Source organism: Epargyreus clarus, unplaced genomic scaffold, assembly GCF_041222505.1.
Source record: "Epargyreus clarus isolate Ecla_fem2 unplaced genomic scaffold, WU_Ecla_fem_2.2 ptg000001l, whole genome shotgun sequence".
In the NCBI taxonomy this organism is placed as follows: domain Eukaryota; kingdom Metazoa; phylum Arthropoda; class Insecta; order Lepidoptera; family Hesperiidae; genus Epargyreus; species Epargyreus clarus.
The window spans coordinates 9,815,631-9,831,347 of record NW_027332209.1 but is presented as its reverse complement, the minus strand read 5'-3'; the positions used below and the strand labels follow the sequence as shown (position 1 = coordinate 9,831,347).

The window sequence follows — 15,717 nt, the reverse complement described above, 5'->3', positions numbered from 1 at the left end:
ATTGATTATTAAGAATGGGCTTATATAAAGGGCTGTCAAAAAGCCATGTTGCATTAAACTCTTTTAATTTTTTAAAAATGGTCGTAAATCAAATGGTGATCAATTTATGTCCGATAAAAGTTTAAAAAAATCATAATGCATAAGGAAAATGACAACTTAGGTGCAACATCCTGTGATCAAATCTGATCAATTAATGTTGATAAGCATGAATATATTATTATAATCACATAATGTAAGAGGTGCCTATACGAAACGCATCCTTAATGCGGTACTGGTATCATGTTTAGCAGTAAATCAATGTTACATACAGTTCCTCATTAATTATTCAGATATCATCTAAGTTGTAAAATGCAGTCAGGTAGTTAATGGGGTATTAAACATTACTAATGAGTTACACACTACTGATTGTATAATTAAAATCTATGACGCAGATAATTTTAATCAAATTGTTAATACATTTTAAGATTTTTTTTAATAATAAAATACTTCCGTATTCGTTATTTTAAGTAAATTAAGTATTAGTTACTGTTTATTTTTTATAGTTAAAGAGTATAAAAATATTACTTCACACGATTTTTGATCAATTTGCCATGCCATCTAGATATATGTATATCTCAAGGTATGTACGAGTACATTGTATAAGTCGTTTAAGATTTGTTTGTCATAGATTAGTAAAGATTCTTCACCGCCTTGGAATTGAATGAAGCCACAAACGGCTTATTAGTAATTTCTTTTTTTGAATTCTTGACAAATAAAAACATTTTTAGAGAAAGAGAGAGAGAGAGCACGGCGACGTGGCAAACTTTTTTACGCAACTATTTCAATTCTCAAAACTGGTTACATTTTCTTGTTAGGAGTTAGTAATCTTTACTAATCTATGTTGTTTGTAATATATGTTTTTGTTATATCTACTATAAAACATTAGCTCTGCCTTGCGTCTATAATTTCACAAAACTCATTTTACTGTTTTGATATAATGACCACAATGTTATCCGAAATAATAATAAGTTCAGGTTCATAATTCCACGTAATATTATATTCAGCATCAAGTTGTTTGTAGTAAGCGTAGGTAGCAATCAAACACTTGAGTCGCTTATGGGGTAGACACACGCAACCGAATAATTTATATGCTGTTCGGTTACTTGGTGCATTAAGAACCAGATATTTATATATGTAATCTTATTTTTTTATTTTTTTATAAATTTAGAAGTAGCAAGAGAACATAATAATAGGAGGTCACTACCTCTCATGGATTTTGAAGGTGGTAGAACCCTTTGTGGTTCGACTCCGGCGGCGTCACCGCCACACCTATTTCTGCCTAATAACAACAGTGTAAACGCTGCTGCGTTCCATTTTGAAGGGTGTGGTAAGGGAGACATACTTTTCCGAGGCATTCCAGCTTAGTCCTCAGGGGTAGCGGCGCATCTGTGCCTGACCTCAGGTAGGAATATCTAATCCTATCTGGGGTCGATTACAAACGTCCATGGGCGGCAGTAGCCACTTACCATCAGGTGGACTGCATGCTCGTCTGCTACTCCTATATTATAAAAAAAAAGAAAAAAAACATCTAAATAAAAAAACCATATAAGATTTTAATTGGAATCCTACCTAATCTTAGCCACAGATGCATTGCTACTACCTTAACACACTACAAATATTTTTACACTGTTTTTATTAGGCAGAAATATGTGTGTAATATCATACTAAGTATTTAGTCGCTTTTTGTATGGGCAATCAAACACTTGAGTCGCTTATGGGGTAGAGACACGCAACCGAATAATTTATATTCTATACAGTTGCTGGGTGCATAAAGAACAGGCTTTTATTATGGGTAATTAAATAACAGCTTCGATTTAAAAGTCTATATTATAATTTTTTTATAACGCATTTATGGTTTGACACTAAGGTGTGTTTATGAGAGCGACAGAGTAACCACACGTAATAAATTACTAAAAAACAATGTATTTTTACACAAATTCAAAACGCCAGTATACATTTGAAAACATGTTAATTGCAAAAAGGTAATGTTCATATTTCTAATTTCTGTTGCACAAGAATCGAAGATGGTGACCTTTTACTCAAACAATGGATGTATGAAATAAATATGATTTTGATTAAAAATAGTTATGTAGAATTGATAAAGTATGATTTACGAATAATCCATTCTTGGTGCTCACGTACTTTATAAATAAAAATTCTTTAATGCAGTCTTGTTATCTCTACTTAGTCTTACTATTATAACTGCAAAAGTTTGTTAGGGTGGATGAAATTAAAATATAAGAAAGTCAGTAAATGGAACCCGATCAAGAAAAACCATGGCCAAAAACTATTTCATGCTTCTTAACCCACTGGTTTAAGCAACACGTTTTCTATCAGCGTTTAAATTTTATGAAGTTAATACACTAGTAACTAGTTTACTACTCTTTACTGCTACTTTAAGATGTTTCGACATACGTTAGCGATAAAATACCTGAGTGAGGCTTATTAGGTATAATCACGCTACCATGCAATAATCGATGTACCGGATGGTTGTAATTCATTGATTTAAAATGTATGTCAAACATGTACGTAAAAGTGATGTGGTAAAAATGTGCAATGTGCAAGTCCTAATTTGCTTATTTCATTACTTAAGTCTTCCGTCGTATTCAATACATTTTCATTAAAACTTTTTATGTCACACTGCTTAGTACCGATGTCTTCCCACTTGTGTGGGAGAGGTCAAAGTACTTCCTTCATAAATGTATGGAAATTGGAATATTTACTCAGTTGCCATAAAACACGTTTAACTGTTATTAAAATTTGACGTATACCTACTATGTATATAATATTACCTATTATAAAAACAACATCTTCATTCTTAACTTAACGCCTTAAATTATTATTACATATTACCTACTCTTAATCATATAAAATGATAATAGATGTCCATGAATAGCAGTGAGCACTTACCATCAGGTGAACTGCATGCTCATTTGTTTTAATTCCATGAAAAAAGTTTCGCAAACCAAACTAATTCCATTCTATCGTAGAATTGTACGAGCGGGCAATCAGACACTAGAGTTCCGCCTTATGGGACGTAGCCACGCAACCACAAAATAATTTATATGCGGAATAGCTACTAGCTAGACAACAAGTGTTATAACTAAAGTAAGAAATTCATAACTAAGAAATAGGTAGTGAAATAGACGTAGGTATTGAATTTATTTACGTTACATTTTACTTAGTTGAAACATAAGTTAGTATAATACAAACATATTTTTAAAACAATTACATTTTTTAGTTACTATGTCATAAATAACCTTTTTATTATCGCTTCATAAAAAATAATGTGACTTTTGAAATGCAAAAGGACATTGATTAATGTATTATATGTATGATTCCAACAGGATTAAAATATAGTCGAATATATACCTACTTATTTTAATTATTGCTCATTTGTGCCTTATTCGATACATTACGCTTATCCGAGGCGTTCCAACTTAGTCCAACTTACGGAAGGGACGCATTTGTGGCCGCCCTCAGGTAGAACCCTTACATGGAACTGATTATTCGTTTTCAAATGTAGCAGAAGTCACTTATCATTTACCATCAAGTGGCTTGCATGCTCGTATACTACTTATAAAAAATATATACTCAACTGTATCATAAAACAAATATGGTTATAACATCCCATACCTTCATATAGGAGCCACCGTTCTTCTCCTCGCAGTGCCGCCTGATGTACCGTTGGCATATGTTCGACATTTTCCGCTCTGAAACATAGGAAAATTGACTTATTACGAGAGGGTTATTTCTGCAACCGATCTCAAACCACTCAAATGTGATACGCTTTGCGGAATCAAGGAGCGTATCCGCGGAAAAAACGGAGATATCGTATCGCATCTTTGATTTAGAAAATATGTTGAGATCTTATACTATTAGAGTACTAATACACGTACGCTTGAGTTGTTTTGTAAATAATAAAAGTAGGATTTTCCACAGTGGCATATCTATATAAATTGTGTATGTATAAATCCACAATGATCACTCAGTTACACATCCATATAACAATTTGGAATTGATTTCAAATGCATATTAATAAGTAACTGTCAATTTTATTGACAGTAAAAACCTGCACTCCTTTGAAGTATTTTAAAGTTTTCGTTAGTTTACAAAGTGTGATTAACCCGATCTTAATACATATTTGTTGAAGTCTTTGGCCTTAGTCCTACCCATTATGACTACCTATACTCCTCAATACAGCGTATGATGTCTAATTTTATAGTGGTATATTTTATGAAAAGTTCATAATGCCCACCATAGATTAGTAAAGATACTTCGCCGCCTTGAAATTGAATGAAGCCATAAACGGCTTATTTTAGTAAGTTCTTTTTTTGAATCCTTGACAAATAAAAACATTTTTAGACAAAATTTACGAATAAATAACTAATTTACGTAATAATTACGTAATTTACGTAATAAATAAATAATTATTTCAAATATTTTAGGGACATTTTAGCACGGAGACGTGGCAAAACTTTTTTACGCAACTATTTCAATTCTCAAAACTGGGTACATTTTCTTGTTAGGAGTGAGTAATCTTTACTAATCTATGATGCCCACAAAGAAATTGAAAGAAATACATAACGCATTCTATCGAACGCATATCATATCTAACGCATTCTAACGAAATCTATATATAAAAAAGATATCAATGTGTACTGAAAACCATTTAAACTTAGAACCAAAAGTATTTTGGTTGCATTTCCCGTGTACCCGCTAACAATATCAACGATACGTAAAAGAACAAAACGTCAATAAATGTTGAATGTATTCCGTTTATGCGTTTTGTTATGCTTCTATTCTTAGTACCTTTCTAATATCGAGAAATGTTCTCTACACGGTTACACCTCAAACATACGCTCTATAGATTATAGTAGACATACGCGAATGTATTTACAACTGGAAGTGGCCGATACAAACTATGCTTTTCTCAAAAGTAAGTATGTAATTTAAACATCTTTGAGTTTTGAGTCTAGTATACGTAGTACGTATGTTTTATGTATTGTATTCATAGCATAAAATGTCATTGATTGTACTGATTCTATGAAATATATCCCGATTAATCCTGAAAGTCTGTTTAACTTATCCAAGAACTCCATCAATAACGCTATCTCTTCTAGGCACTAAGGCATCTATATCTGTAATCACAGTAAACAGTGGACACGCCGGCGTCGACAAATTTAATTCTCGCCTCATCCGGAATGTAATCGAAGACGGAGAGGAAGTATTGAATGCGTACAGTTGGAGTGTGGCACATACCGTAAATACTGAATACCGCTATAATTAGACATAGGGTTAACAACTCAACACTCAATTATAGGAGATACAATTTTATATTTTTAATTTTAACAATACACTTATTGTATTAAGTAACAATGGGTTTTATAAGCCACACGATAAAGTTGAAAGAGATGACGATATTTTCTCTATTTCTATGGAATTGAAATATCAAACGAGAATGCAGTTTATCTGACGAATAATCAATACTACTAAAATATATCTGGTAATTTAGCTACTCCAAATAAGATTAGGGCGAGAGTTCTAACTAAAGTCCGTCCGTCCGATACGTTGCTATCCATGAGGACTAGGACTCATGTCTCTGTTTCACCAAATTAATCACCCCCTTCAAACCAAAGGACGTCCAACACTGCTACAAGAAAGGATAAGTATAGATACATAATATTTTTATATTATGATTAAACTTTTTAGTTCTAAAAAGTACTTCAATCAAGAACATAACCACACTCAATGTGCCTAAATTTAGTACTAGTGTGACAATACCTGTGCTTTAACAATTAACAAAATAAACTGTGTATTTTAAATAAGTAATTGAAAGTAAAGATATTGCGTTATCAACTAGTATTTACGTCGTGAATGGTCTAACATCCGTTGCAAGGTTACAAAGCATAAAAAATGGCGGTACAATAAATATGAAGATCCCCGGCGCGTGCGTGTCCGTTAGTATTCACGAGAGATTATGTCACTGCACGCCTTCTGTTCGCATGGCCGAGCTTAGGATAGATAAAAATAGATTTGCATATACGCTATAATACATCACAAAGTTACTATTAATTTTAAAAACAAACTAAAGCCTTATGTAAGTGCCCACAGCTAGACGGGGGATGCCCCACTAGTGGAAGAAACTTATAACTTACTAGCAGAACCCGCGGCTTCGCCCGCGTAAAAACATATGATATGACATACAAATAACTGTTATCGTAAATTTGTACCTTTAACAATTTTAACGATAAAGTAGCATTAATATTTAATTAATAAAAGCTTTTTTTTTCGTCACTGTGAACCTAAATTGGTAAAGCTTTCTTCAGAAACATACACTGAAACTCTAATAAGTGGACTGTAATGAAACTTTCTTTAAAATATAAGTTTCATATAGGGTACAATAATTATTATTTACACTATTCCATAGGAACCGTTCTTATTATATGGGGCCTTACTGTGATTCTTTCCAGGGTCTCTGGGTGGGCGGTTAGAGCTCCCATTCTTGCCGCCTGCAACTCCAGAAGTCGCCCTTTAGTCTCGAACGACACGCAGGGGATACTGTAGCCTTGTTCTAGCCCAAAATTTTAATCCAAGGTCTATGTGTCTACCACATCACCATCACTAATCCACGCATAACCACAACCATACCCCACGGCAGGACAAAATGTTGGCACGCAGTGTGTCCAAAGTAGTTGCAATGTACCTAATCAGTATACTAAAATGTAGGCCAATTTGAATAAACTTACACATTATCATATATCATATATGAAATTTGACCCGTCCACGTTGTCGTGTATTTGTCTGAATAGACGTTATATGAAATTTCACGTTTCAAAACTTCGACCCTAAAAGATTTCCGTATACATACATATAACACTTCTTTTACCTCCTTAGTAGAATTTCAAAAACATTCCTATGTACATATGGATCAATCAGCAATTGAGGGTGGTAGAACCCTTAATGGTTCGACTCCGGCGGCACCACCGCCACACCTATTTCTACCTAATAACAGCAGTGTTAGGCGCTGCTGTGTTCCGGTTTGAAGGGTGTGCTAAGGGAGACAGACTTTTCCGAGGCGTTCCAGCTTTGGTCCTCAGGGGTAGCGGCGCATCTGTGGCCGACCTCAGGTAGGAATATCTAATCCTATCTGGGGTTGATTACAGATGTCCATGGGCGGCAGTAGCCACTTACCTGCAGGTGGACTGCATGCTCGTCCGCTACTCTTACATTATATAAAAAAAAAAATCAGCAAATTTCTGAAAGCTAATATTCAACACCAGCGGTCGGCAACTCGACACCCACGTGGTGGTGGTGGTAGTGTGTGGCCCGTGACTTTCCCTTGTGGGCCGCGGGTCTGCGCGTTACTAATAATTGGCCATGTGCAAGTCAAACCCGCACCTAGAGGGTTCCGTACAACCAAATTTTTTTTTTAATTTCTAGTATTTAATATTATAGCAGCCATTAAAGTACACACATTGTGAAAATTTGAACTGTCTACCTCTAACGGTTCAAAAGTAAGTTGGAAAAATATCGAATAGCAGTTTGTTGTATGGGGACCACTTTTTGTTTCAACTTTTTTTATTTTTAGTATTTGTTGTTATAGCGGCGACCGTTATGCATCCTAATAATTGAAAATCTACCCTCTTAAGGGTAGATTTTCCATAAATGGTGTTAAAAAAGTTCTTTTATTTCCAACAGGAAAACCAAATGCAAATTTTTATAGTCCTTCCTTCCGCATTAACGGAGTTTGAGATAAAATTCCAACCCCCATTTAACGACCTCAAGGGTTGATTTTCCAAAAACAATGAAATAGGTGATTAATTATTATCTATCGAAAACCCAAATACCGATTTCCGTACAGTTTACATTAAAACTGAGGGACTTTCATACTAACTTACAACCCTTATTTAACCCAAATAAGGGTTGATTTTCCAAAAACGGTAGAATTAAAGTTCCACTATATCTAACCAGTGAGGCAATGGCTAACTTTCATAGTGCTTTCAAATTGGCAAATTTAATAATAAGCTGTCAACCCTTATTTTAGCAACTTAAGGGTTGATTTTCCAAAAATGGTGAAATAGGTGTTTAATTATTTTCTATCGAAAACGCAAATACCGATTTTCATACAGTTTACATCAAAGCTGGGGGACTTTCATACAAACTTACAACCCTTATTTAACCCATATAAGGGTTGATTTTCCAAAAACGGTAGAATTAAAGTTCCACTATATCTAATCAGTAAGACAATGACTAATTTTCGTAGTGCTGGCTACCAAATTGGCAAATTTTAAAATAAGCTATCAACCCTTATTTTACCAACTTAAGGGTTGATTTTCCAAAAATGGTGAAATAGGTATTTAATTATTTTCTATCAAAAGCCCAAATACCGATTTTCATAGAGTTTACATCAAAACTGGGGGACTTTCATACAAACTTACAACCCTTATTTACCCCACATAGGGGTTGATTTTCCAAAAACGGTAGAACTAAAGTTCTATTATATTTAACCAGTAAATCGATGGCTAACTTTCATGGTGCTGGCTTCCAAAATGGCAAAATATAAAATAACCTGTCAACCCCTATTTAACCACTTTTAGGGTTGATATTGGAAAAACCCTTAGATTAGATTTTTATTACTTTAAATCAGAAAGCTAAATACCAATTTTCATCCAGTTTGCTTTAAAACTGACGGACTTTCATACTAACTTTCAACCCCCATTTAACCCCCTTAACGTCGGAATATCAAAAAATCCGTTCTTAGTGCGCATCTACATTATAAAATGAAGCTATATTTTAAATTTCAGTATTGTACCTTCAGTAGTTTAGTCAAAACCTTGATTAATACGTTTTGAACGTGAGTATCTTTTCGCTTTTATATACACTCCTTTGCAAAAAAAACGGGCGGGTTTGATTTTTTAACATTATTGGTAATAATTTAGTTCTTCAGAGGTTTTAATAGCCAAACTATGTTACTGGCACTTAATAAAGAGTCTGGGTATGAAAAAAAGTTCATTCCAAATTCAAAACTTTTGTTTTTTAAATTATTAATCCCTTTTTCATTTTGTGACACTTTTCGCGGGTTTGCGGTTAAAAGGTTATCAAGCAACTAAAAGTAACTTTTCGTTATTTTTAGTACAACAATTTATGTTTATCGCATAATTCTGCCTTATTGTGACTTAAAACAGATATCTTTGTGTCTATCGTAATGGCAGAAAAAGCAATGAGAGCTAGTAAAATTATAGCGCTGCTGGAAGAGGGGTGTAGCCAATGTTACGTCTCACAGCGGTTAAACGTGAGTCGTTCAACCGTACAAAGAACCTGGACTCGATACCAAGAGACAGGTTCCGTTCAGAGAAGGCAAGGTTCTGGGAGAAAACGTTGCACACAGCCGCGAGACGATCGCTTTTTAGTGACTCAGGCGCTGAGGAACCGCAAATGCAGTTACATAGACCTCAAAAGAAACCTTGAAGAGGTACGAGGAGCACAAGTTAGCCTATGGACTGTGAGGAGAAGACTTTTAGCTGCTGATATACGTAGTCGACGACCAGCGCGGGCCCCCAAGTTACTCCGTGAGCACCGGATTGCGCGGTTGAGGTTCGCTAGAAATTGCCTATCTTGGACACCAGGTAACTGGAGTAGCGTACTCTTCTCCGATGAGGCTCGAATTTGTCTGCATGGTGAGGACCGACGTCGGCGAGTGTTACGAAGACCAGGGGAACGCTATGCCGATGTGTGTTTTGAAGAAATCACCCCTTATGGTGGAGGGTCCGTTATGTTTTGGGCGGGCGTAACTTCCAACTATCGTACCGAGATAGTATTCATAGAAAATGGCTCACTAAATGCGCATAGGTACATAACAGAAATCCTTTCTCAAAATGCACAACCCGCACTGACTGTAATTGGTGAAGATGCCATTTACATGGACGATAATGCTCGGGCCCACCGTTCTGGCGACGTAGATGCTTATATGCAAGAGGTCGGTATTCGTCGTTTGGATTGGCCAGCGCGGAGCCCCGACCTTAACCCCATTGAGCATGTTTGGGACCTCCTAAAAAGGCGAGTACGATCTGTCCAACCACCTCCACAAAACATCAGAGAGCTTAAACGTGTAATCTCGACTGAGTGGGAACACATTCCACAGGACACCATCAAAAGCCTGGTGGGAAGCATGCCAAGACGATTACATGCCGTAATCGCTGCAAGAGGAGGTCATACTCGTTATTAATTTTTATTTTTTAATGTCTCTTTTATTAAAATACCATAAAAATACTCGTAGTCTTAATTTCATTATACCCATAAAAATGTCCATTTTAACACGGCTCTCTGTTTACATTGACTAAAACACCGATACCAGGATAAAAGTGTTAAAAAACTAGATTCTCATTGATAATAAGAAATTTCTAGTCATCCAAGCTAATGACATACTAAAAATATAATAATATTTACCCATAGAAAAGCTAAGGTAAAGTGTGTGTGTAAGGTGCCCGTTTTTTTTGCAAAGGAGTTTATATAAGATGAACTCGCGGTAAATATACGGGCCTATTTAAAAGAAACAGATTCATGCGTGTTTGGAGTTATTACATTTAGTCTTATGTAGCTAAATGGTAAGAATTCAATCAACGAAAATATGTTGTACGACTGGACTTCTATTCTTCTATTTTTATAATATAAGAGTAGCAGACGAGCATGCAGTCCACCCTGATGGTAAGTGGCTACTGCCGCCCATGGACATCTGTAATCAACCCCAGATAGGATTAGATATTCCTACCTGAGGTCGGCCACAGATGCACCGCTACCCCTGAGGACTAAGCTGGAACGCCTCGGAAAAGTCTGTCTCCCTTACCACACCCTTCAAACCGGAACACAGCAGCGCCTAACACTGCTGTTATGAGGTAGAAATTGGTGTGGCGGTGGTGCCGCCGGAGTCGAACCACAAAGGGTTCTACCACCTTCAACTTGAACTTGACAGATTGTAAAAAGTTTTGCACGATAGACAAGAACTCGGGTGGGTGAAAGCGGGTAATAAAAGTTTCATAATTAATATGTACGGAAGTAAGTAAGTTGCAGCTGTATCAAAATATAGGTAAGCTAATTTAGAACCTACATTGAGGTTCTAAATCAATCTTACTATTTCACCTTCCATAAAATGTACCCGATATGGCATTGTATGTTAAGGCTAATTTATATGCAGGATATAAAATTAATTATGGTAATTATGTTAAACATCTACGTACCCATGTGTTGGATTGAATAAGCGAAGTGAATCATAGACCACTTATTTTTCTTGCTAAGTAAAAAAATATCTTGATGATCTCTCCTGACACTGTATTTTCTCACGTAACTATTCATTTGTCTTTTTTAAAAGGGATTCAAAACCAAAATACCAAGAAGTTAGTCATTTTACATCTATCAGTGAGTTTTACAATCTTGAAAATTTTAATATTTATGGGAATTTCTTTATATAGGGTTTCATCCCGCAAAGGTACTAATTCTTCATGGATTATAATTATATTTTTGATGGTCAATACAGATTATTACTCGTAACTTATGGTTACTAAAAATAAAAGACAAAATAGCAAGCAATTTTTAATCTACATTGATTTAAATCCAACATTTGTATTACGAGGCTGCAAGCGATTCCCCAAATCGCGTCCCTAACAAATTGCCATTTACGCCATCACCGCTTAAGCATTCTAGTTAGAGTCGTACGCAATTTCCTGGTTGCCAAAAATAAGTGTCATTTTACAAAAAGGGTGGTGCTGTGTCGTCGTCGGCCGTGCGTGAGTTATGTAGTCCTGGTAAATAGGGATGGTGATCTGAGATCGAATAATCGAAGAATCGATTTTGACCAAAAACAATCGATTATTTTTATCGATCCAGTAATGGATAGTCATTAGTTAATGTTCAGTCAACTTTGAAAAAATCAAAATTAAATTTTTGCTAAGTTGACTGAACATTAACTAATGTGTTATAGACAATTTATCCGTCCTATCCGTCAGTACGGATAGTTTTTCAGTGATTGTTTTGTCCTATTTTTTCGTTTGCTTAGCCCCAAAATTTTGATAGATTTTTTATTTAGATCGATTTTTGGAGAATTTATTCTTTATGATTCGATTTATGTGTTTGAATCTATTTATCACACTTCGATTCAAATCGAGTCAAGAATCGATCTTTTTTGGTAAGAATCGCCATCCCTGCTGTAAACGTTGCCAATTTGCATGAGGGATGAAAGCTTCGCGATGAGTGTTTATGACTGGGGAGGATGGCTTCGTAATGTATTAGAGGATTATGCGGCGTGGAGATCTGTATCCTAGCGTTTGCTTAGATGATTTGTTACGATTCGAATTGTCAAACACAGTAGGACTACCATGAGTTTACAAAAGTATTACTCGCTAGCGACTGCGTAAAATAAATGTATGAAAAATTGTACAGCGCCTCTGGTGGTTACTCGTAGAACTAAAATCCGTAGTGACGTAACTCGATACGTAAAAAACCTATCGAAATCAAATCGCTAGCGAATGTCATTATGATCTATTGCCATACAAATTCGGTCCCATGAGCCATTAATTTGACAGACGTTGTCAAGAAATACCGTAACGATAGTAGTTATGTTATTCACTAGCAAAATGACAATAGTTTTCTATTTACCATTTCTATAGTGGCGTTTCTATGCCAACTCATGGTAATGCTACTGTTCACAATTTTGCTTTCCGTTTGAAAGTTTTCATTTGTTTTTCCATATTTGCAATTGTAATGTTAAGTAATTTAATAATTTTCATTTCATCCTTAACTAAAACATATAAAATAAAAAAAATACTTTGCAACAATCACCAAACAATCATAATTAGGTTAGGCTTAGGTTAAATTTATGAAAACTCTATAATTTTAGAATGAGATACATCTTAATGATTCCATATCATAATTGTCAATATTTTTTTCTCTCTTAAAATGAAATGGCCTCATATACATATGCATAGATAACAAAACATTAAACTAACCAATTAATTATCATTATTAGGTAGGTACGTAAGAAAACGCAAGTGGTCCTGAGCAGAGCTATTACCATAAACACGCTTGACTAGTTGTTTTTGCCATCAAAATAATTATTTCCAGTCGATCTTGTCTCTAAAAGTCTCTATACCATATATGAAAGGTGCTTCTTACAGAAATATTTTAAGACATAACAGGTTTCTCTACAGTAGGTAAGCAACATTCCTGTGTTAATTAAAGAATTTAATTTAAAACATATTTACTCGGAAAATAGAATATAAGAAATTAAAATGATTGGAAGTCGCTAAATTCTCTCTAAAATTACGAAAAAAATCCGATTTTTTGTTAAATATAATTGAAGTAACTTAAATTCACACCGAATTAAAAGTAAACATTTTTTTTGTCTTCATAAGGTAATTGTTATCCGAAAATAAAAGATTTTCTATACCTAAAAGGACAACTGTCACTGTTAATGTAAGACGAAGTATCGTATTCAATATAAATAAAAAGTCAAAAAAACGGGACGATAGGGTTTAAGATTCAACGATATTTGGCATGAAGATACCTAATATTTTTCGTACCATTCCATTTCACCTGGCGAGCTTATATCCCCCAATAGAGTCGGAGCCCTTGTTAAAACTAAACAAAGCCGGATTATGGAATTGCAATGGCGTCCCAAAATGAAAAGCGGGTTTATTAGACAGCGTGCATGGAACGTGCCGATTCCAAAATTGTGGGCACATGATCCCAATCGGCGGGTTGCTAATTACACCACCTGTGTTTATCCAACGCAAATACATGAAATGGTGATACAAATATACACTTCATACCGTTCATACTTTTATTGTTTTTAAATCCAATAAAATATGATATAAACTATTTTTAAGTCGGTATGAAATAATGCGAAATGATTATTACTAGTGTTAAAATGATTTTATTTTCTAATAGCTATTTATGTCTCATTCGATAAAAAAAATGTTAATGATAATATAAATAAGTATTACAATACAGCAAAATATGAGTACAATAATATTTTGCTATGTTATAGTAACTCAATACAATAATATCAAAAAAAATTGGTATCACTATATGTTATGTCGTACCTATTAAAATGTGAGTTTTGCTTTATAAACTGATTTAGTAATCAAAATAGTAATTATAATAAATGGGCAGATGAATTAAGGTGCCGTCTGTAATAACTGCACCCACGTAAAGCCTTCACGTTCGGGTTAACATAAATAAGAAAGTGGAGCAGAGTAAAAATTAATACAGAAATTAATTCCCGGGCTCCCTTTGTTAAGAAACGTCGTATTCATGAACTTTTTTTATGAAAATAGTTCGTAATGAGAGCGGCTGAAACCTCTCGTCATGACCTAAAAACTACGGAGCGAACTTTAGTACTCATTGCGAAATGCACGAGTTATTACGATGTTTCATAGAGCAAGTTGAAAATGAGAGCAAAATAACTTGATGGGAAAAAATATATCCGGATTTTTGCGTTTTTATTCCACGAATTTAGTGCCTCGGGATTTCGTAACGGAATGAGGAGTTATAATTTGTATTTTTAAGTAATATTCAAATTAAAACTGGAAGATAGTATTCAGCGATAATGTCATTGTACTTCATTTACAAAACGACTTCATTTACGACAGTCTAGCTTAAATAAATGGACATTTTGCAACTATCAACTGAAATAACAGAATGTTAAATGTTTAAATGGTTAAAATATTTTCTGGAAGTTGTTTTCCTATCTGTAGTTGATTACAGATGTCCATGGGCGGCAGTACCCACTTACCATCAGGTGGACTGCATGCTTGTCTGCTACTTCTAATTTATAACAAGTTAAACAAAAACTGTTAATAAAGTATTTCCACAAAATACTTTTGAATAAGTTCCTCTGCTCTGTCTCTACTCTGATATATTTTGTCTGACATTCAAGTGCCTAAGTTTAACAGACATTTGAATTTTATTTCCAGACTTTCACGCGAACTTTTCACTTGTTGAAATACTTTCGAGTATTCCTTAATTTCCATACACTTTCCATATAAAGTGCTGTAGAGTAAAAAATATTAAATATTATTATTATTTCAAATTCAAATGACTGTCTTTACTAAAAGGATGCAATATTTTCGGTAAATAGTCCATTGAAATGTTACATAAGCTTTGCATTTTTAGAGGACATATTTAGTTCATAAAAAAACTTATAGAGTTAGTTATATTTTGGTTATATATACATATTTGTAGGCAAAACAATTTGCTACAAATTATGACTTTGCAATTTTTTTGTAAGACTCATAGTTTCCGAGATATCGCGAAAAAAGTGTTTTCACCCCTTTTTCCAAGATGGCGACCCCACAAACTTGAGGTTAAGCTTCTATTGACCCCCCCCCCAACACATATCCCAAAAATAAAATTGCGTCCTCTAAAAAATGCAATATTCGGTGCTGAAATTATAACATTTCAATTGACTAAAAGGATATGATTGTAAAATCATTTTTATTTCAAACAAGTCACCGATTTATTTGGATCTATTGTATATATTATGTGATTTATTTACAACAAATGATTCGTCCATTCAATTTAATACAATAAGTCTACATCTTTGCGACTTTAAAAACCTAAAAACATAAACAACATATAGATAAGCTTGTGTATGATAAGCAATCAAGAACAAAAGCAAACAAT

General features: G+C 34.4%; 1 protein-coding gene across 1 annotated transcript in view; it reads right to left on the bottom strand.

The window, feature by feature from the left end:
• spri (Src homology 2 domain-containing protein sprint) overlaps window positions 1-15,717 on the bottom strand; it is a 316,675-nt gene that overhangs the window by 287,214 nt on the left and 13,744 nt on the right. Inside the window, exon 2 of the mRNA XM_073076518.1 lies at window positions 3,676-3,752. Within this exon, the coding sequence (XP_072932619.1) occupies window positions 3,676-3,744 (69 nt within the window). The 5' untranslated portion in view covers window positions 3,745-3,752. The remainder of the gene's footprint in view (window positions 1-3,675; window positions 3,753-15,717) is intronic.